Raw genomic sequence first — 24,066 nt, forward strand, 5'->3', positions numbered from 1 at the left:
AATTTGGAAAACATTTTCCAAATTCGGCTAGGGAGATAGTTTGGGGGTTAGCATGTAGTTCATTGTCCTACCTGAAGTCGTATTCCAATCGAAATATTATGTTTAGGATGATTATAGAAATAATTAATTTTAATCCAATCTTCCCTATCCAATGTCACTAGTATTAGAGAATTTCGTATGTTAACATCAATGTGTAACCTACTTTATTAGGAGTATTCACGATGTTGAATTTAGACGAGCTATTCGTTTACTCCTGCTATTTACTAAGGCAATGCTTTAGTATAGTAGCAAATTACAAAAAAAAAATATATAACCACTGATTCAAATTAGCAAATAATTAGACTTCTCTGGCTATCTCGAGATTGTGAATTCCCCTATTATATACAACCTGAAAACTACTATTCTTAAAGTTTTCGTCTTACTATGAATGTTTTTCACCTCTTGCTTTGCCTCTATCTGCTTTATTAGTGATATTTGCTTGTAAGAACTATTTTGGTAGCATACCCAGTATTCCAGTTTTCTTATCAACCTTCTTCTTCTGCTTAATTATGCATTCAACCTAGTTTTAGTCCATATAACTCACTCAATTCAAATTGTATTGTATAGACTTTGGAATTTAGAGTATAGAATTTGATGTTTAAAATTATAAGGCTTTGAAAAATTATTACAAAATTTTTCAAACATCTTTGCGAAAGTGATTTAGAATTGGCCATGAATTGTCTATTGATTAGTTACTGATTCATTCTTGATTTTTTATCGAAATTAACACATCAATAAAATTTAAATATATTATTATTGCTTCATCAGGAATTCAAAAACAAAACTGGACATTTGAATAAATGTCAAATCATCTTCTTTACTGGGAAGTTCCACATTCAATACATAAGGGCAACGATTTTGAATATTATTTTATCAACTCATTTGAACCAGACTCTAGTAGCTTCATCTCATTAGATGTGGAAAACTATTCACAGTATTTTCTAATAATGTGACTGATTCGATTTGATTGGTGACGTCTAGTGAATTCCCCATCCAGCGATTGTGTGAGATGTGAAAATCCTCTCGAAAGTTTCTGTACATCAAATGGTGGAAACTAAAACTTTTACTTTTGCCATTTTTCTCTTGCCGTGACTTTTCTCTGGACGCTGCTAATAAATCACATGTTCCTTTCTGTAACGCTTTCTCTGCTTATTGTTTGTCTTCAATCATTGACGATTGGCTTCTTCCTTCCTTTTCTTCTTCTTTTCCCTTTTCTTCTGATTCGTTCCACTGAAAGATATGCTCCTACTTGGCACACAGATCGACTTTGCAATTTGCCCACCAGGAATCAAGTCTGCCCTGTGGAATTGGATTTTCTTTAGCACCTGATATATTACTGGGTAATCCCTTCTGAATTCTGGATCAGGTTTTCAATCTTTTCTCTCCATCCTAGAAACCTGATTAGGGATTGAACTGGGCATCTGATGTATCTCCACCAAATCCCTCTTCCATCTTGTATCAGTCTCTAAAATATTCCTTCCTCTAATCAGAATTTCAATCAGGTGAATCTCATCAAATACAAGCTTGGTGTCAGCAGCCTAATAATCATTATTCAGCCTTTGAAGCATTTGCAGCACAACTTTGATGAATGTAACCTGTTGATTAATTATCCTGTTAATCAATTATCTGAACCTTCTGTCAATCAATTATCGAATGCAAACATTCTACTTATAATCAAGTTTAGCTATCTATCTTTGTCTTGGTTGTTTTAAACCTATTAAGCTTCCTTTTCCATTTAAAACTTCGTCTGTGATGAGATTTGATATAAAATGCGGACAATAATGGATTCGAACAATAGCGAATTGAATAAAGTTTTGTTCTTTTTATTATATCATATTTCAGGAATTCAGTGGAAAATGCCCATCGGCATGCCAAAAACCTTAGTTTCAATTCTACTGAGACTCAAAAAGAATTTAACTTTTTGTGTAGTTGAGAAGTTGATATTGTGGTAATTATTCATATTAAATAAATAAAAAGACTAAGAAATTGTCGAAAACCACAGATTTATTGTTAGTTAGAAATACAAATCAATTCAAGTGGATAGCATAACCTATCAATTTTATTCATTCTTAACTTTACCTTCATTGTATTATCATTCATCTCATCATCTTCACATAGGCTTAAAATACGTCTAGAAAGTCGCCTTTGTAAAATAATAAATAATTAAATATTTCTTCCTCAGTACTAAAGTCTCACTAATTGAATACAGTAGTAATATTGCCTTACCTCCGAGCTTCGAGTAATCATTGACAATTTTGTGTGGATCTGTGGATCTAAAACCAATTGATAGACATCAGAATCACCATGTAGTGAGAAAGTGAGTATCAAACCCGATCATATTAAATACAAAATATTAAGGCCTGGTTTCTTGGACACTTATCTTAATCGACCATCAACCTATAGATTTAATGGTTCATTAGATTTCATAAGTGACTTAAGCTAGTTACACCACTACCTCCGTAAACAAAGCCGTAGTGCATTCGTGTGACTTCAGTACAGGTAGGGCTCCTACATCAATAAAAATTCGTTGATTTGAGTTGATCTATATCAGCTAGTGTTTTTATTGGTGGAGGAGCCCTACATGTGATGACGTCACACGAATGCACTACGGCTTTGTTGACGGAGGTAGTGGTTACACACACATCGATTTTTGAACGTACGATTCTTCGCCGTCCTTATAAATTCTACCAGATTGAATGGAACTTAACAAACACATGATCACATCGTATGTTTGTCAAGTTATGTTCAATCCAATGTACCTAAAATACATAAATATCATGGTAATAAATGTATTCTAGGTACCTTGGTTCAATCTAATAGAATTTATAAGAACGGCAAAAAATCGTACGCCCAAAAACGATGAGTGTGCAACTAGAGACAAGGCCGCAATCGGGTAAATTATGTTTCAACTTCATCAGCTTCAATTTACTATTTCGACTCAAATTAACTTCTATTGGAGCAGATGTATCATTTAGAATAGTTTGGAAACAATAATATCAGCTCTTGAAGTTGAAAGTACGCCCAAAAAAAACGATGAGTGTGTAACTAGAGACAAGGCCTCAATCTGGTAAATTATGTTTCAACTTCATTACTTTCAATTTACTATTTTGACTCAGATTCACTTCTATTGGAGCAGATGAATCATATTAGAATAGTTTGGAAATGAATATTAGCTCTTGAAGTTGAAAGTAGCATTGTGTTATACAGCTGTCTGGTTCAATACTTGGAGATGGAAATGAATATTAGCTCTTGAAGTTGAAAGTAGCATTGTGTTATACAGCTGTCTGGTTCAATACTTGGAGATGGAAATGAATATTAGCTCTTGAAGTTGAAAGTAGCATTGTGTTATACAGCTGTCTGGTTCAATACTTGGAGATGATAAATGTATCAAATTTGTCCTCCACTCCAGAATAGCATCCGATTTCATCCATCGCAACTTGCAGCTTTTCTCTCGATTAGCAATTGTCGCTCCTGACAGATAACCTATTAATCTCAGAGAGTCACTTTGCATTTGCCACTCTAGTTTCTTGTGTGTTTGACACTTCATACCAGCTCACTGCATGGTTATTGGACTAGTCTAATTCTGAACTAGCTCAGTCAGCAACTCTAATCTTGTTTCTTGTCGAGTTCTGTTGTAGTTCTGCCTTGCAGACTATTCTACTAGTTTGACTATTTTGCAACAGTGCACTCAGAATAATAACTACAATCCTTAGTACATAGTATCTAATATACGAGTAGTATAATAACCACATAGTATCTAATATTGTATAATAATCACATAGTATCTAATATTATACTACAGTGATTGTATTCCTTATCAGTGTTGTCAATCCGAGTCTTTTTCTATTGGCTGATAGCTTTGGAGGCCATTTTGGTTCCTGATCCGATTATTTTCCCTATTCGCAGGCATTAGAGCGAGATAAGAATAGATTTGAAAATGAGTATTCTCTTGCAATTGTTGAACTCAATCTAGTATTACAATGATAAAACTATTAAAATCCATATTATAACTTACTAATACTGCATTGTTTTATGAATTTGAAAAACATTTTCCAAATTTGGCTAGGGAGATAGTTTGGGGATTAGCATGTAGTTCATTGTCCTACCTGAAGTCGTATTCCAATCGAAATACTATGTTTAGGATGATTATAGAAATAATCAACTTTAATCCAATCTTCCCTATCCAATGTCACTAGTATTAGAGAATTTCGTATGTTAACATCAATGTGTAACCTACTCTATTGGGAGTATTCACGATGTTGAATTTAGACGAGCTATTCGTTTACTCCTGATATTTACTAAGGCAATGCATTAGTATAGTAGCAAATTACAAAAAATATATAACCACTGATTCAAATTAGCAAATAATTAGACTTCTCTGGCTATCTCGAGATTGTGAATTCCCCTATTATATACAACCTGAAAACTACTATTCTTAAAGTTTTCGTCTTACTATGAATGTTTTTCACCTCTTGCTTTACCTCTATCTGCTTTATTAGTGATATTTGCTTGTAAGAACTATTTTGGTAGCATACACAGTATTCCAGTCTTTTTAGCAACCTTCTCCTTCTGCTTACTTATGCATTCAACCAGTTTTAAGCCATATAACTCACTCAATTCAAATTGTATTGTATAGACTTTGGAATTTAGAGTATAGAATTTGATGTTTAAAATTATAAGGCTTTGAAAAACTATTACAACATTTTCAAACATCTTTGCGAAAGTGATTTAGAATTGGCCATGAATTGTCTATTGATTAGTTACTGATTCATTCTTGATTTTTTATCAAAATTAACACATCAATAAAATTTAAATTTTATTCATTATTGCTTCATCAGGAATTCTATTTGTCTCTTTATTATTCTCTCTATAAGACTATAATACATCTCTAGAATACTACGTTCTCAAGTATTTTATGTGTTCAGCACTGAACCACTGCTTTTATATTCTATAGATTTGTTGTCCGTGAGTAATAATTACTTAGGTATTTCAATTATTGATTGTGAACTCAATTTTACATCTCTTGCTAATAAACACCGTATTCCATATTTACAATAGAAATACTATTAGTTAATAAATTACGGTATTTTCATTTTGTTTCATTGACATTCTTCCCATTTCATTCATTTTGTTTCTTGAAAATTAGAATCCCATCAAAAAAGAATCAGTCATTTACTAATTCAATGAATATAAATGTCTCAGCATAACCAAAGCTACATTATTGCAAATTACAATGATGATTCATCGCTTGGCTTATTGAAAATGTTTCATCTCATTTTATCCACTGACCTCCTACAGAAGGGGTGTGTAGATTTGTCAAATTTATACCATATAAGAAAATGTTTACCATCAACCTCCAACTTGAGGTTTGTAGTATTCATTAAACTGCTCCATTGATGTTTTTCATTTTCATCCCTCTTATAAATTTGATGGATAATATTTTTTGGTATTAATGAAGTGTGTTTGATGTATCAGCATGTGACATGAACGTTCACAAGCGATGCCAGGAGAGTGTACCAAATCTGTGTGGATGTGACCATACCGAGCGAAGAGGCCGTATTGAACTCAAAATCACCTGCGTTGGAAGCAAGCTCACGATCGAAGGTAATTTTCAAATTCAATGATTAACAAGAAATGGTGGTGAACCATAATTTGATATACTACATTGTTAATAAGGCGGCAATCGAGTTTAATCCGTATCGTTCAATAATATTCCTTGTGGCAGTTCAACTATCGTAATAATTGTTTTTATAATTTGAGAGTTCCAAAATTATGATTGAAGATACTTGAAATATTGTCAAAAAATCTACTTTACTTTAATAAAAATTATTATTTCTCAGGAGCATACTTCATTGAAATAAAGTGGATTTTTTAACAACATTTTAAGTCTCTTCAATTACGGAAAAATTCCACAACATCAATATTCACTCTACAAACTTAACCAACATTATGACTTATATTGTACGGTTTTTATCAACTTCCTTATGTATTGGGTATACAAGCTATTTATCATCAACTTACACGTTGAACTCAGAATATAATAGAATTTTTATTTGTCATTGACACAATACAGTAGGTCCACATTAGGCTTCATAATATAAAAACATTCTACACTTTCCCACGAGACATATCAGAATCAAAATATTCATCGATACTATAAAATGCTCTGTCCTTCAGCCACTATGACACTACTGTTTTGTATTTTGAAATTATTTATTTATTCACTCATTGAATCACAATTTATTAAAATGATCAGGGGAGGGACAACAGGTACATCCCAAAACTTACTGTACCTCCCACGAATATATCCTCCCACGATACATATTATCATATACTGGTCCGAAAAGTACATTAATATGTTTCTTTCACTCGTCCAATTTCCAGTTCAAACACTTACTAACTTTTTTGATCATATTAAACTTGAATATAAAACCTACAGTTATTTTCTAATGTTGATGGTTCCCGAGACATAGTGCCGCTGAAAATCGATAATTTTCGCAAAGTTCCCCCAATAACACACTTGGGCCTGGTTGCAGAAAGGTTTGTTTAATTTAAATCATGATTAAATGCCCTGGGAATCAATCAGAGTAGGCTGTTCTGGAAAGAAGTCTTCTTTGATTAATTCTCGTGGCATTTAATCACGGTTAATATTTAACAGGCTTTTTGCAACCGGGCCTGATTATCATGCTAATTATCTGCTTCCAGTAGCTCTCATGATCATTTCACGACAAACCTGTTAGTGAAAAAGTTGTATAGCATTAAATTCTCTTCTATTATTTGTATTTTAATCCATAGGAATTATCAGAAAATTTTATTATTGTTCATCTTTGTAAATTTCGTGGTTAGGGGGGCTTTGAGCAGATACACTTTTCCAAAAAGATGAGTCAAGTTGACAGTTGACACAGTCATTGTCGTTGGTTGTAATGAGTTAATCAAAATCTAAATCTTTGAATTTATCGATCCGTAACGAACTAGGATTCAACACTTACTTGTGATTCAAGAGATTTCGATGTAATCTGCACGCCCCTACCAACTGACAAATCGTTGTGCTGTTTTCAGTGAGGCAGGGCAAAAATCTGATTCCAATGGATCCCAACGGACTGTCGGATCCCTACGTGAAACTCAAGCTGATTCCTGATTCTGACAACGTCAAGAAGAAAACGAAAACAATCAAGTCCAATCTGAATCCTGTTTGGAATGAGACGCTCACATTGTAAGTTGACCTTATTCTTTGCTCTCTTTCTCTTCCTTTCTTCATGTTAGATCAATCTTCTCTTCTGTTCTTCAAGAATACAGAATGGATGATTATGATGATGATAATATAAGCTAAGAAGTTTGTTATTCTAGATTGAGTATCTATCTAGATACTATTTCTATTTCTCTTCTTGAATATCTCTTAAATCTCAGAAATCTTGAACAATTTGTGAAAGAGAAGCAGCAAGTAAATTAGGTGAGTTGATTCATCATCCGAATTCTACTAATGAGTAACTCAACTATACTATTTACATACTCTACTCAGTATAGTGGTTTAAGTGGAAAAGAGGGCTCTTATTGCCTCAACTTCATCCACACCACTTGAAATGTTATCAAGTGCAAATAAATAGTTATTTATAGCACTATAGTTATAGTTATAGCACTATTGCTATAGTGCTTTAGTTATTGCTATAGTTATAGCACTATAGTTATTTATATCTAGAGTGAAAAGTACTATTTTTTCTCCCTGAGGGAAAAGTTTGAAGCCCGAGGCGAATCCGAGGGCAACAATTTTCCTGAGTGAGAAAAACATTTTTCACTCGTGAGATATACACAACATTTTTCCTCCACCTACATTTTAATAAAAAACTGTAAATGAAATAATTTTTAAAAACGTACGTGACCAAACAATGTGTTACAACTCAATCTAAAAAGTTAACAGAAACAGCTGGCTTGTAAACAAAAAACAAAAAACTGGCTTGTAATCACAGTTCTCCGCCGACAGCGCTATGCACTATCTGTCGGCAAAAGTTGTACCAACAATGGCCGCCACAACTACAGCTATGATGATGAAGTTCCCGTTTCAAATTTGATTAGTTAATGAGGAGTACTCGTTGGCTGGTATTTTGAATAACATGCATGGAATAGAAAAAAAATTATACATTTTTTTAGTATAGAGATATGAAGTTTGTAATAATCTTAGCATACAAACATAAATTTCATATATTGATCAAATGTCTGGTTGAGATATTGAATTTAGTTGGTTTAATGACTACTCTATATGCTTCCTCATCTGAGCTTAGACCTTCTAACCTATTTCAAATGTACGCTTTTAAAATAGAGATGCTTCCCATGTTATTTAAATGGAGTTACTTTTACGCTCTAGAAAGTTTTCCATTAAAATGGAGTTACTTTTACGCTCTAGGGAGTTTTCCTGTTTTTTTCCTCCCGAGAGCGAAAAACTGACACTTTAGTATTATGTTCTAGTGACACAAAGTTATAGTGACACAAAGATTATGTAAGGGAGTAAAGTAAGCACTTTAGACAGGAGGTGGAGGAAAATATAGTAGGCTATCTATGTATCTATCTATAGTGATAAACCTCAACCATCCCATGAGTTATTTTCTTATGTAGCATTCGTACTGTGTAAGAAAATGTAAACTTAGTACATTCTTCACTATATCTGTATCTCTGTATACTTGCTTTCCTCCTCACCAAGACAGTAATGTATTTCCCTATCTATACTCACTAAAAATAACGCTATAGGCTATAATTCTTCATTATAATAATCTTAATGATTTTGTGTCTCGTTTCATCTAATAATCGTCTTCACCCCCTATTTTCAAAATGACAAAGTAAATTTGAAGATAGTTGAAATTTTATCCCTTGAAGTTTTTTTTTTTTGCTGATCGCTTGGTAATCCTCTATAGCAATTTGTAAATAAATAAATGAATATTTTTTTGGTAATAAATATTTCAAGATTACATGGACCATGTAATTCGTATTCCTTTTTACTCGGTGCTCTGCATCATCCAGAATCTACTTCAATATTCTAACAAGTTTTATCAAAAAGATGAAATCTATGAATCTATAGATTATTCGAAAGATGAATCTATTCCAATATTCTAACAAATTTTATCACTATTCAAAGATGGGAAACAAAGTACAATGTTGAAATTTGCTTAAAAGACGAGCTCCCAAGCTTTTATAATAATTAGATTCAAGCTACTTTATATTCCACCTCAGTTCATTATTCCATAAATTAGAATACATTGGAACATTCCAACCAGAAACTTTACGGACTCTTAAAAACAATCCTTATTCAGAATAGAAACTATATGTATACACAGAATTGAAATTATCTATAGTGTGTATTCCAGTATAGAAGTAATGAAGTGCGTGTTAATCTAGTAAAGACAATATTTATAGTTGAAAATGTACATTTACTGGTTAAATATTGCTAAATACACTGTGTTACATTCAACCCGCACCATTTCATGTCTTAAAATGATCATAGACAAACAATTTCACTGTCATATCTAGAAAAAATTGGAAACTTTGTATTAAAAGTTTTATTTACGTTTTAAAAGTTTATCTAGGTTTCATCTTCAGTTTTTACCTTTTTGATATCAGTTATTAATGAAATTTTGACATCAGTTTTTCTTTTTTAAAAGAATGAAATTTTTATATAAGTTTTTATCTTTTATCAGTTTTGCAGTACGATTAAAGAGAATGATGGAAAAAATTATATCAGATTCAACGTTCCACATCTCTTCATTCCCAAAGATTTTATTATAATTTTATAGTGAAGCTGGAGTTGAATGACTACTTATTTTCAATAAAATTTGATAGCTTCTAATATTTAATATTTATTTACATTTAATATTACATCAATTATTGATGTGATTGATATTTCATTGATAATGACAAACTAAAAATATTACTTTTGCAGAACGATAATAAGAGTTCAACTTGAAATAGTTTTAGATTCAACTTTCCATTCAACTTTATCTTGACATTTCTTCATTGTAAGTTTATAGTAGAGATTGCGTCTTTTGACAATTACCGTGGTTCAAATTCAAATTTCTTCATTCAACAAACAATCATAGTGTGTACAGGCATTTGTATTAATCGCCCATATGGACCTCAAGGGTCTGTTTGTTTTGTTTTTCATGAAATTGCTCCTAAGTTTCTATACTAGTTACTCAAGACATTGTATAGTTCCTTGGCAATAAAATCATAGCCTATTCATTTTAGTTTGGGTAGCTTCTGATTCTTGATTGATGTGTATTAATATTTGTATCATTTTATAAAATGGCAAATAAATTGAATTGAATGTGGATTGCAGCGAGCTCAAGAGCGAAGACAAGGACAGAAGACTCCTGATCGAGGTGTGGGATTGGGACAGAACGTCTCGCAACGACTTCATGGGATCTCTGTCGTTCGGCATATCGGAAATAATTAAGTCACCCGTGGAGGGATGGTTCAAGCTGCTTACTGAAGAGGAGGGGGAGTTCTACAATGTCCCCGTTCCCGACGAGGGTGCTGATCTGGCGACTGTCAAGTCACAAATGAGGGTGAGTTGCACATTATTCACATTTTTTCCAATAATTATCTTCGAATCTACCTTAATTTTTGTTCGCATCAAGTGTAAAGTCAAAAAAGAGTGCGAGTTAACACATTTGTTTGAAAAATAATCGTGAAATTCGGTTTAATCTTTCCTCTTATCAAGTGTCGAGTCACGAATGAGTCACAAATGTGAGTGAGGTGGCACATTATTCCCAATTATTTTTCAATATTTATCTTGAAATTTCGCTTACAGTATTTTTTTTCAATCAAGTGTCGAGTAAAAATGAGGGTGAGTTGACTCATTTTTCTCGACTGTTGAAATTTAGCTTATTATTATTTTAATCAATTGTCGTGTCAAAAATAAGGGTGAGTTGACACATTTCTCAAGACTATTATCTTGAAATTAGGCAATTTTTGTTCTTATTAGGTGTTCTGTCAGAAATGATGATGAGGTGTAGCACATTTTGTTTGAAGAATTGTCTTGAAATTTGACTTGATTTTTGTTGTTATTATGTGTAGAGTCAAAAATAAGGGTGGGGCACCGTAGAAAATGTTCACTTTTTAACAATAATAGTAAAATTTGACTGAATTCTTTTTTTATCAAGTGTCATTTCACGAAAGACACTTTCAAAGTGTCGAAAGACAAATGAAAGAGGTTGAGTTGACATATTTTTTTTTAAAAGAATAATCGTGAAATTTGGTATGATTTGTCAAAATCTCCCAAGTAACAAATGAAGGTGACAGAACACTTGTTTGAAGGATAAATGCTGTGCAATTTTATGAAAAATTTTGTTTTTATAATGCAATTTAAACATTTTAAAAATCTGTTGAGACTGTATAATACTTTATTTCTGTAAGTAAAACAAGTACCGTATTGCTTATTTTTGCCCTCAACTTATTGAAATTCATGCAACTTTTCATGGGTTTCAAGATCAATTAGTCCAAAGTTAATAATGAAATAATCAAGGTTTGCTTCAATTGAATCTTAAATTCCTATTTCTTGTTGAATTCTATAGCGTCAAAATTCATTATACGGGGCACAACATGCAGTTTATAAGAATTCCAATGCAAGAATATTCAAGGTTTCAAAAAAATTCTATCCGATGAATATTACTGTTAGAATAGAATATTTTTCAGAGTTATTGTTAATTTTAATTGTGTGTAATACAACTTGAGCCTGCTCTTTCTACCACAAGAACTATTTGGTGTTGGAATTGCCTCTGCTTGATTGTATTTATATTTTTGTATTATTTATTTCTCCTCTCAAAATAATGTTTGGTTAATTCTCGTACACGCTACTGACTTGGAAAATGATAATAATATTGAATACATTATTTGTTCATGATGTCGAAATCTAAATAGTTAATCATTAAATTTATGTTACTAATGTGACTGTGGCTCAAGAATGACATTATTGTTACCTTGACTCGAGTGGAATGATTCAATAACCAATCAAGCATCAATTCAGAAAATTGAACCATTGAATAGATTTAATTTAAGCTTGTTCCATTTGAGTGCCTTTTAGAAATTGTGTGATTTGTTCATCGCAAAGAATATTTTGTAATGGAACATTGAAATTGAGAATTAATCAAACATTATCAATCACCCACTTTCTGAATGTTGATGTTATCTTTGTTAATGATATAATGCAACCCAACAATTATCCCACTATTGTCTCGGTGTTTGCTTGTTTCTATTCTGAATATTTTAATAAAGCACTCTCCTAATAAATAACTTCCAAGCACACATGAAATTTAATGCAAATCATTCATCGAAAAATTGTTCAATAACAGAAAAATCAATATCTCATCATAGAACATTGTTAAATTGGCCTAATTAAAATATAAATTTTCAGTACATAATTTATCAATATTAAAATAATGTGTAATATGTTAGGGATAGAAAGTTTCTCATAATGAAACCACTAGTGGTTTCTAGAAACCGTTCATAATTTCTAAAATTGAAAATTAAACCCTGTTCATAGCTATTATTGGTCAAACAGGAGACAGTTTCTTCATTGCAGAAATGTATAGTAATGTAGTTGTTAAAAGTAATGAAGTGAATAAACGTTGGCATAGTTTTCCCTTGTTCTACATAATATATCGTAATTGGATTCCTTCTTCAATGATAGGTCATCTTTTTAAAATCAATAATCTTTCAACTATTGAGTCAAGTTTATCCGAAGATTCATCTTAAATCTATTCATTCTAGTAGTCTATTCTATTTTTTGAATATAACATCTTAGATTTTGTTCAGCATGTGTGTTATTCATTGTGAAAAGTCACAGTCAAAGAAATACTAACACTAAATCGAATAAAACTCCACTCTTAACTCTAGTTGGCTTTTGGTAAGTACTGTATGTGTTATCTACTAAAGTGTTGCTCTAATGTTGACTCTAATAAAGCAGTTATCTGCACTATAATAAATATTATTGTCTCTTATTATACAGGGATCGAAAATTCAGACTCGTGATCGTTCGGTGGGTTTTACTATCTAACTCTCTCTCTTTCTTTTAGTCATTTCTCAACTAGTCCCAATTCTTAAACTCCTACTCTTAACCTCCTCAATTTACTCTAATATTAGAAACTAGTTACCTGTTGCATTTGATTGCCTGTTTTCCTTCCTTTCTGGACTGAACAAAACAAAGTAATTCAACTAAAGCAAGGAATCTAGAATACATTTATTGACTATCTATTCTAGATCCCTCAAATTAGAGATTTATCGGAATTAAATAAAAATCCTTGAAAGGATGTACATGTTTATTGATTATCTATCCTAGATCCCTTGAACTAGAGATCCATCTGAATATGTAAAAAATCTTGTAAGGATATACAGTACATGATTTTCCCCGTTCAAATAAACTTCCACGAAAATTTATGAGAACACTTTGATCAGGTTGAACTATGAATTTCTTATGTCTAGTAATAAACTTTGAGTAGCCTAAAGAAATACGAATTAAAAATTCATTAGATGTTATTATGTGAGTTTTGCAAAGAAAATGTTTATCATTAATACACGTCATTAAATGAAAGTTGTAGAAATAAATAATGATTATTGTATGTTTGAGCTTGTACATTTACATCTTGAATTGTACTTGAACTGTTTGACTACTTAGGATAATACATTTTTGAGATTATCATTTTGTCAATAAATCTGTAGCTTAAATATCGTAAAAATTCAATTTCATGTAAAATTATATTCATGCTGTTTGTAAGTATTTTTATTTTGCAAATAAATGAATTCCAATTTTCAAGTCTATAATGCTACCCATGAAGATTTTAATATTGATGAAATATAACTTACTTGAGGCTCTCAATACCAAGATATTTATTCATTAAATAAATATTGACATAATATACAACGTTGAATTGTTTTTTTTAATCTCGCTGGCTTCGCCACTATAATTAAGATATACAATTCGTCCTTCAAATATCACAAAATACAGTTATTTATTGCTGTTCTTAGAAAAAATCGTTTTACTGCACAGTGAATTTCGGGTATCTGTTTGCTTTAGAGCGGAGAGTTTATGTTAATTCTGCTACAACTCATTTTAAATTCCCTCTTAAATAAGGTTTAAATTTTAGAGAGTGATGAATATCAAATTGCTGTGAAGAGATTGTCAATAAAAGTATTATATTTATCTCTTTTCTGTATAGGGCTACTTTTATAGAAATAGAAAGACAAATAAAAATCTTAGTACCCTTTTTTGAAATATTTAATCACAACATGTTTCGGACATTGATGCCATTTTCAATTCATTTATATATATTATATTATATATCTTATTTTTTCATCCACGATTACTGAGGTCCCCTATTCTTCCTAAGATTGTTTCACAACAAACATCCACTAAAAAAAGTTCAGTCTTGAAAGTAGAGTAGCTATCCCAGCAACCCGACTTATTTTCGAGCTTAAATGAACTCTAGTAGCATGAGATGACGAACTGTCATGCGCTTTCTCACTTAGATGCTTCTCTATTTATTGGCAGTGATAAAACTCAGCTTCAGTCGGACAGAATAGTTTAGTCAGTTTACTGTAATCACAACTCTGAACTGGGACTTGTTTGACAGAGTGAATGATGTGTGATACTTGACCTAATTTCTTACAAATACGAGTAGAATTAATGCTCTAAGCTTTTTATTACACTTTATCTTGATAATTTCCTTTTCAGATCTTTAAATTCTGCTATAAAATTATATTTCTTCGTCTGTCAATTGACACATTTCTATAAATCAATAGTTACCGAAAAATCAAAATAGTTTCTCAGTGTATTGGATTGTATATCCAATAAAACATTTCATCTCAATTTCCATTTAGCCTAAAATAAGGTTTAAAAACCCATGGAAAATTCTTAATCACACAAATTGTAATAAATTTGATAAATAATAAAGTAAACAAGTAAATCATTTTCAAACTTGATTACCGTACATGTATTCCTGCTATGTATGTGCTACTCTTTCTCTCAGGGTCTATAGAAACCTTTTTATAGACCTTGATTTCCTTACATATGCTATACTTGTTCTACATAAATTATGAAATATGGAATGAATTTAGATTCTCTTTTATGCTCCATGTTTATACCAATTTCCTTATTTATATGGCATTCTATCAAACAAATATAATTCTCTGTGAAATTCCTCATATCTGGAATAACCAAGAAAATGTTATAAGATGAAAAAATATTCAACAGGCATAAATTGGAGACTATCATCTTCTTCCATCTAGAGCAGAAATATAAAAGATTTATCAACCATACAATCTCATCATAATAATCTAATTTTTTATTACAGAAATTATTTATCTCTTTTCTCTATAGGACTACTTTTATAGAAATAGAAAGAAAAATAAAAATCTTAGTAAGATTTTTATTTTTCTTTCTATTACAGAAATTATGTATCCACTTTGCAAAAATTATACTTTTATGGATTTCTAATTAGAAATAAATACATCAACAATGAAATGAATGCATGAATGTCTGATGAATCATGTAGCTATAGTGCTAATTGAAAAATCTCTCTAGTTCAGATTTTTATCATTCCTGTATTCTTGCTTCAAGTACTGTTTAGAGTTTAGAAGGCTGTAATCAATTATTAGTTTTAAAGGTTTTACAGAAACAATAAGTGACTTGTGTTCATACAGCACTGAGAAATTTATTAGTGCAATATTCATATTCACAAATTGGAAGAATATTCATGAAAATATTGACAATATTTTAGTATTCATTAGAATAGTTTAAAATAGATTCTCAATTCATCGCTTAATAAATATTCAAAAATACCAAACAATAGCGCTTGTAGAGTGAAAGTATTATTTCATCTTCTAATTAATCCAAATATAATATAATATTCTATTTTTTTTTTTTTTTTGAAAATGAATCCTAGTTCGTTGAGACAATGTTATGATGTGCTTTTATTCAGTTTAGTATTTTGAAGTGCTGAAAATGAGATAGAAAAGGAGGCCAGTTTTAATTCTGAGATTAATTGGTGGATTATCTATAATTATTTATAAAACTTTTTTCCTTCCAACCATTCAGGATGAATTCCAACGTTGCTTTAGCTAACTATTTTTTTAGCACATAGTTGACGGATTTTTCCAATAATATACTAGTTCGTCGCCTTTTCTATCTCAATCCAAACAAATTTGTTTTCGCTTTTATGGACAATTTTGCCATTTTTCTAGGGAAAAATTCAAGTTTTAATACTTGTTTATGACTTATACTTGTAGATTTGAGACTCTACTTAGATCTAGATTTATGCTTTAAAATTTTTAGAGTATGGTTATTAGTGAAATTTTTCTCTAATCATTCTTGAAGTGTTGTGTTTTTCAGATAATATAAGATCAAATAATAATACTACTTAGACCTCTAATAATAGTAACACTAAAATTCTAGTCAATCATATTTTTGATAATTTCTTTTCCTATACTGATTGCTCTTGATCATTCTCATTCTCAATCACTATAAACTACAATAACTATTTTAAACATTTTATTAAACGGACTGGCTGTAGTCGAGTGGATTAGATACTGGCTTTATAATTCAGAGACCCGGGATCAAATCCTGGCCCGGCAAGATATTTTCCTGGGTCCACTCCCGTGTTTCGGATGAACACGCTAAGTCGTCACTCCCGGCTGCTTATTAACAGTCGTTAGGTCATGTCAGATGCCCTGAAATTGATCAGCTGCGACCTGTAAACTCTGACACCGGATCTGAGCCAGCCATGTCACTTGATATTATTATCATTATTACTTGATTAAACTAGTTGAAATTTGAATGATTCACAAAACTTATATCAAATAAAAATATTGTTGCTCAAAAATATAGTTGGTTCTACTTCATAAATGATTGATTATTCAATATATCAAGAAGATTTTGAAAAATACTTTTAGAAACTAGATTTTTTATTTTGTACACCATGAAAAAGTTGAAAATACATGTATCCTATCCGTGAAGTTTCTAATGATTCTGTTTAATAAATGAAAAAATTATGGTTTTTAGTCAATTTATACGAATTGAAGAGTCTTGAAATGTTGTCAAAAAATCCACTTTATTTTGATAAAAATGATTATTTCACAGGAACATGCTTTTGTGTGTGCTCACACCATCAGCTATTTGACTTACATGGCCTGATAATGTGTGAGCATATACGAAAGCATGCTCCTGAGAAATAATCATATTATCAAAATAAAGTGGATTTTTGACAACATTTCAAGTCTCTTTAATTATGGAAAAGTCCCACAACATTAATATTCTCTCTACAAATTTATACGATTTTGAATTTTTCTGACTCTTTCTGTAAATTTCTTCCTTATTCTAAAACATCCCGGTTTAATTCTCACTTCTACATAATTATGTGTAAGAAAATTAGAACAAATAATGTAATATTGTATAGTATTGATATCTTGTCATATTTACCGCTATTAATTATTCTGACTGTAATCAAATCAGCTCATCTCTCTATGATTTTGAAAATTATAATTCCTCAATCAAACCTTAGCATTTGAACCAATATTACACACTTTTCCCAACTAACGTATCATCTTAATAATAATACTGAGATAGAATTAGTTTTCAAACTTTTATTTAAATGCGTTTCATCTGGAATTATAGAAAACATCAATCACAAAGAAAGCTCCAGAAGTTGCCAACAAAGATGTGCCACACAACATGGGCAAAAAAGATGTCATTCGAGCCTCCGACTTCAACTTCTTGATGGTTCTTGGCAAAGGAAGTTTTGGAAAGGTATGTCTCAGTATCATGATTATCACTTTTCGTTCTGAATTAAGGGAGAAATTGCTACTAAAATCAATAAGTTGATTATTAAAAAAGTGGATGATTGAGAGTTCCAAAACATCCTAAAGGGTTTCTGTTCTCAATTCGAAAAAAATGCTACTTAAGCCAATATGTTGATTATTAAAAAGTGAACGATGAAGAGTGCTAAAACATAATTATTTAGTTACTGTTCTAGATTTTTCAATTTCAGACTCTAATAGTATCCATTTGATTCAAAATTTGCTCGTTTATCTGAGTATTGAAGAGTGTAAATTGTATTTTGAAAAGTGAAAGTGACATAACCAACATTTTGATTTGGACAGTATAGTATAAATTGGAAATGGGACAGTTTTGGGCATGAGCCTGTTGTGCCTTTCCTCATGTTAAGTATTTGTACACAATGTAAATAAATAACTAAATAAATAAATAAATAACATCCCACAGGCTTTAACATGAAAATTATGTAGCTTATCAACCATTATTGCCAACTAAAGTTAAAAGTTTTATATTAAAGCTTGTATTCAATCGTTTGAATTAGGGCATGCTTCAAGTCAGTATTTGAGGTAGTATAATTTCCACATAACCTCTAGACTGTCTATTCTAAATTAAGGTTTGAAGCAGCTTATGGCAAATGCCTGTTGTTTTTACCGAAATTGTGGTATTGAATATGGATATGAATTTTTAATGTAGTATATAGTGATGTGACACTATGTTTTCATTTACTTTGTAAATAATACAAACTAAAATAAAAAATGTTACTAATTTTATCACTATCTATAATATTGATGACTATCATTTGTTTATGTGAATAAATGAATAACTTAGTAGCTCTTATATTTCCTGTGAGAGAATTGAATATTTCCTCTCTGACTTCTGCTTGAAGTCTAGAAATTCTTAATTTATTATGAATCTACATATAAAATTTAACCTATAAAATTAAAATTATCTACCTAAAATTTAACTTGGCGTATTCCAATTGATACTCTAGTACCTTAACTTACTAGAACTCTAACTTTTCCATCAATCATTATGCTACTAATTGAGTGGAGAGAGGTACTTACAATAATCTTAGATTATGTAATTTGAAAAAAAACTTTAAAAGAGAAATAAATGCACATGTTGCTCAATATAGATTACAGACTCAGCATATTTTATCCAGTAAAATGAAGTAATAAAACAATTCAGTCAAATTCCAACGAAAATGGTAAATGTATGATATATTATATCTACTCAGGATCGACTCTATCAATAGAACAAAATCTTACAATATAGCCTACCGATCGGACTATAGCTACCGTATTTACAATATATTATACCGTGATAATATACCTGTATGTAGTATATGTACCCTTTTATATACTGTAAATAATATACTGTGGTATATTTCTATCAGAATAACAATCAGACTTACGCCATATCAATTCCATCTAGTATACTACTCGTTCTTACGAGATCCTTTTAATAATTTCCAGGTTATGTTGGCTGAGAGGCGAGGAACCGATGAATTGTATGCAATAAAAATTTTAAAGAAAGACATAATTATCCAAGACGATGATGTGGAGTGCACGATGGTGGAGAAGAGGGTGTTGGCACTGTCCAACAAACCTCCATTTTTGGTCCAGCTACATTCATGTTTTCAAACTATGGTATGTTATAATTATTCCTTTCAAAACTAATTTAAAACATAGAACTTGAAACGAAGATAGCATTACATTAATAATGCTATTACTGATTTACATTTTTGCTATCTACATTATTAATGTAGAATACATAGAGCATTCTACATTAATCAACAATAATTGAAACAACAAATGCATTCAACATCCTATTTTTCAAGTCCCATAAATTACTAAGAAAGAATTACCATGAATTTGTCGATTTTAAACTTGGACTGTCATGGATCTATAACTGCGTAGCTCCCACATTTCATAGGTATATGCATATATATTTTCAAAGAATTTGGCATAGATCTAAGGGCCCCATACACTAGGGAACTTGGATCGGCCAACTTGGTTTGGGGAACCAAGTTCGTGTAGGATTTGCCCACACACTGTAGTGGGGGAGCGAACAACCGTTCGTTAATTCAGTGTCTTTCGGGGTCTAGAGATGAGTGTTTGAAGCTGCTGTGGGAAGAAAAAATATTGAATATATATAGATAGAATATATCGCCCTGGCGGACGAACCGAACTAAGTTTTTAATCCAGATTGAAGATCAAGTTCGTCACGAATTTGGTTCGCGGTTCGCCAATTTTCCACATACACTGGGGAACTTGGTTCGCCAGAAGTTCTCCAAAACCTTTGAAGTTGGTTCGCAAGAACCAAGTTCGCCGATCCAAGTTCCCTAGTGTATGGGGCTCTTTATAATTGTCTAATATTCATTTGGATAGCTTATTTGGATATTTTCTCAAGAATCCGCTAATAGGTTGTAATTAAGGTTACCCTTGCGGAATTACAACATTCTAGTTTGCACTCTTTGAAACTCAACAAATAATGTAATGTGCTCCATTTTCAAATCTCAAAAATACAAAATAATTCTTTAATTGCCTCTCATAGACACAAACATTTGTGGAGAGAAAATTAAGAATTTTGACTACTTAATGAAAATAACTTTGTCGTTATGTATCAGAAAATAAATAGCCTATTATACCGTAAATGGCGTTTGTGCTTTGGGGGCCAGGTTGCATGCTCGTCTTTTTTAATGTATTGTGATTTCATCAACACAAAATATTTCTATTGAATTCTATTGCTTATTCCAAACATCAACCATCTCCCTCTCATTGGTTTTCTTGAGGTTAAACCTTAATTAAATCACGATTAAATTGAAAAGATGCACATTGTACATACAACTGGGAGTAAGACTGTTAAGTCACGTTTTATCTAGATGATTTGTTTCAGAGATGTTCTTATCGTATAATAATTTTCTATCTTCCAGACCAAACAATATTTTTTGTTTCAATTTCAGGACCGTTTGTACTTTGTTATGGAATATGTAAATGGCGGCGATCTTATGTTCCAAATACAGCAATGTGGCAAATTCAAGGAACCAGTAGCTGTGTAAGTTCTGTAGCCTACCATGATCATTACAGATTAATTCGTATTTTTTATTTTATAATTTTCAAAGATTCTCTCAATTTGAAACATCTCTCACTTGGAAGTAAAGAAGGATCATAGCTATAATAATCTATTAAGTTTTATGGCAGGGTATGATTGATGTCTTATTAATTTATTTGCACACACTTGGATTATTTTATTGATTCTGTTCTACTGTGATCATATTCTTATTTAAATCTGAACAAGATTATATGCAAAATATTGTATGAGCAAGTGCAGATAAATGTTTAATCTTTATACATCAATTTTAGGGTCATATGCATCTCCTATCTACGTTCATCTGAGTCTAACGCTAACTGATGATCCTTGAAGGTATGGTTGCATTCATTCTTATGTGTTTCATTTCTGCTTTAAACCAACGGCGGTTCAATCTCCATTAAAACTTAGGTGGTAGTACATCCCGGTTCAAACGTAGATAGATGAGATGTTGATTTAAACCATAAATGAAACACTTTATGATAAACACGACCGTACCATATTCCTTCATGTAACTCAACTGTAGTTTACCGTTGAATTGTTCATAATTATGGGCTTTAGTTAATAGTTGAGCCGAAACATCAAACTGTAAGTTGTGTCTAGGTCCATCCTACTACTGAAGATGATGCTCAAAACTTGATTTGCATCGATACATGATCAATGTTTTCTTTATAAATAAAAATACTTTTTGAAATTCCCATTCCATTCATTCTTAGTATTTCAAAAATAAGTAAACTTGATTGTATATTGTTATTTATTTCACAATAATTAGCGACTATGACCGTTGTACGTTATTGCGTTTTTCAAGAAATATACAGTATTCATTTCATGTATTCACACAATCACAAAATCAAATTAATGATTGGGAGAGAATCAACAGAATCAACCCAAAAACTGGAAACTTTATGTTACCCGAATTTTTATATTATCATATTCAATATGATCGTATCACTAATTTATCGAATTGTTTTAGCTTCCTAACTGATATTTTGTTGACCAGGTTCTACTCAGCTGAAATAGCAATAGGCCTGTTCTACCTTCACGTGCGAGGCATCGTGTACAGAGACTTGAAGTTGGACAACGTGCTGCTGGATCAGGACGGCCACATCAAGATTGCTGACTTCGGAATGTGCAAGGAGGGCATCCTAGGCGATAAGACCACAAAAACATTCTGCGGTACTCCAGATTATATTGCACCTGAGGTGAGTCATTAATTCATTCTAATACAATCAATCAATGTCACTGGCGCTTTATATAAGCTCATCATAACTAGTAGCGAGAGTACCGAAATATGATAATGAAAATTAATGACTTTGTTGTAGTTTTTACACTGTGTTACATTTGTAAATATTTGAAAAACACTTACTTTTTTGGCGAATTGAGGTATGCATTTCACTCCTGAGGAGGAGCTTCATCAGCCTCAAAATGAATGACTCTGTTGCAGTCACGAAACTTGTTTTCAAGTAAATATTTGAAATAATACATTCTCTCCTGAGGAGGTGCTTCATCAGCCAGGCACGATTGTTTTCAAGGGTTGGACTCAATGTCTATAGGAAAAGGTTTAGACACGCGGCCATATTGAGTCCTGTTATGAGGTTTGTTTACTTGCGGTTAGCCTGAGCTGATTACCAGATAATGTGCTATGAGTAAAAGGAATATAAGATAGTATAGTATATTTTGATATACAGTAATAAAATATGGTTGAGGAATTGGCAAATTAACATTTTGAGTCTCGTTCCAAAATTAACAATGGAGTCATGACCTCTATCGAAAGACCGTGTTTGGACTGTGTGGCTAAATTGTATGTATTTTAAATCAAATTCATAAGTTTTAGCCTCAGGAATTGAAATTCGACCAATCTCATCACGACTACCACCTACTAGCACATAAAAAGCACCGCCAATTTTCCAAAGCCCATGTAGTTTCATTGCCTTATTACATTGCTGTTTATTTTTATCTTGAAAACTATTCGTCTTGTGGACATGTGCATTCTATAAAAAAATGATGCTTACAAACTTACCAACAAGTTACATTAATTGTCAAATATTTGCATATCTTTCATCAAAAACTTTGCTGTAATGTAAGCTATTAAATGTTTGTGTAAGCCAGTATTATGCATATATTGTAATCTGCATAAATTAATCACTCAATCAATCAACCGTTTTATATTGTAATCTGTATGAATAAATCACTTTATCAATATCAATCAATCGTATTTGAAATATCCGTTCTTCAAAGTGTCAACTAAATCACTTAAATACATCAATCGATCACTATAAATAAATCACTTAATCAATATCAATCAGTCGTAGTTGAAATATGCGTTCTTCAAAGTTTTAACTAAATCACTTAAATTAATCAATCGATCACTATGAATAAGTTAAATTACTTAATCAATATCAATCAATCGTTTTTAAAATATCCGTTCTTCAAGGTGTTGAACACTCCAGTTTATAATGTTTTCTGTGTTTGGCCTTAACTTTCTATCAAATACGGCGGAATGATGATAATTGACTAACCTAGACTCTTCAGAAGGTTAGTGATGATTTTGTTAGTGTTAGTTAGTGATGATAAGGTTGAATGATTTGATTTACGTTGTGTTTGCAGATAATTCTGTACCAGCCGTATGGCAAGTCGGTGGACTGGTGGGCATTCGGCGTGCTGCTGTACGAGATGCTGGTGGGGCAACCGCCCTTCGACGGGGAGGACGAGGAGGAGCTGTTCGCTGCCATCACCGACCACTCGGTCAGCTACCCCAAGGGCCTCTCCAAGGAGGCCAAGGAGGCATGCAAGGGGGTCAGTACCACAGCAAAACTAACATAAGTTAACAATAAAACTTAGTAAATAGGACAGGTTAACTATAGTTAACAATAAAACTTAGTTAATAGGCAGGTTAACTATAGTTGACAATAAAACTTAGTAAATAGGACAGGTTAACTATAGTTGACAATAAAACTTAGTAAATAGGCCAGGTTAACTATAGTTAACAATAAAACTTAGTAAATAGGACAGGTTAACTATAGTTAACAATAAAACTTAGTAAATAGGCCAGGTTAACTATAGTTAACAATAAAACTTAGTAAATAGGACAGGTTAACTATAGTTAACAATAAAACTTAGTAGATAGG

At 31.6% G+C, this 24,066-nt stretch overlaps 1 protein-coding gene across 4 annotated transcripts in view; it reads left to right on the forward strand.

Moving 5' to 3' along the window:
* Window positions 1-24,066, forward strand: part of LOC111052561 (protein kinase C, brain isozyme) — a 195,124-nt gene that overhangs the window by 159,068 nt on the left and 11,990 nt on the right. For 2 of the 4 annotated variants that reach the window (XM_022339282.2, XM_022339283.2), the window contains exons 5-13: window positions 5,515-5,643; window positions 7,099-7,252; window positions 10,361-10,589; window positions 13,031-13,060; window positions 17,690-17,821; window positions 19,324-19,497; window positions 20,814-20,905; window positions 21,939-22,140; window positions 23,546-23,734. In XM_022339282.2, the coding sequence (XP_022194974.1) occupies window positions 5,515-5,643; window positions 7,099-7,252; window positions 10,361-10,589; window positions 13,031-13,060; window positions 17,690-17,821; window positions 19,324-19,497; window positions 20,814-20,905; window positions 21,939-22,140; window positions 23,546-23,734 (1,331 nt within the window). The remainder of the gene's footprint in view (window positions 1-5,514; window positions 5,644-7,098; window positions 7,253-10,360; window positions 10,590-13,030; window positions 13,061-17,689; window positions 17,822-19,323; window positions 19,498-20,813; window positions 20,906-21,938; window positions 22,141-23,545; window positions 23,735-24,066) is intronic. The other 2 variants (XM_022339284.2, XM_022339286.2) reach the window with 1 other exon arrangement.

Source organism: Nilaparvata lugens, chromosome 10 (assembly GCF_014356525.2).
Source record: "Nilaparvata lugens isolate BPH chromosome 10, ASM1435652v1, whole genome shotgun sequence".
Taxonomy (NCBI): domain Eukaryota; kingdom Metazoa; phylum Arthropoda; class Insecta; order Hemiptera; family Delphacidae; genus Nilaparvata; species Nilaparvata lugens.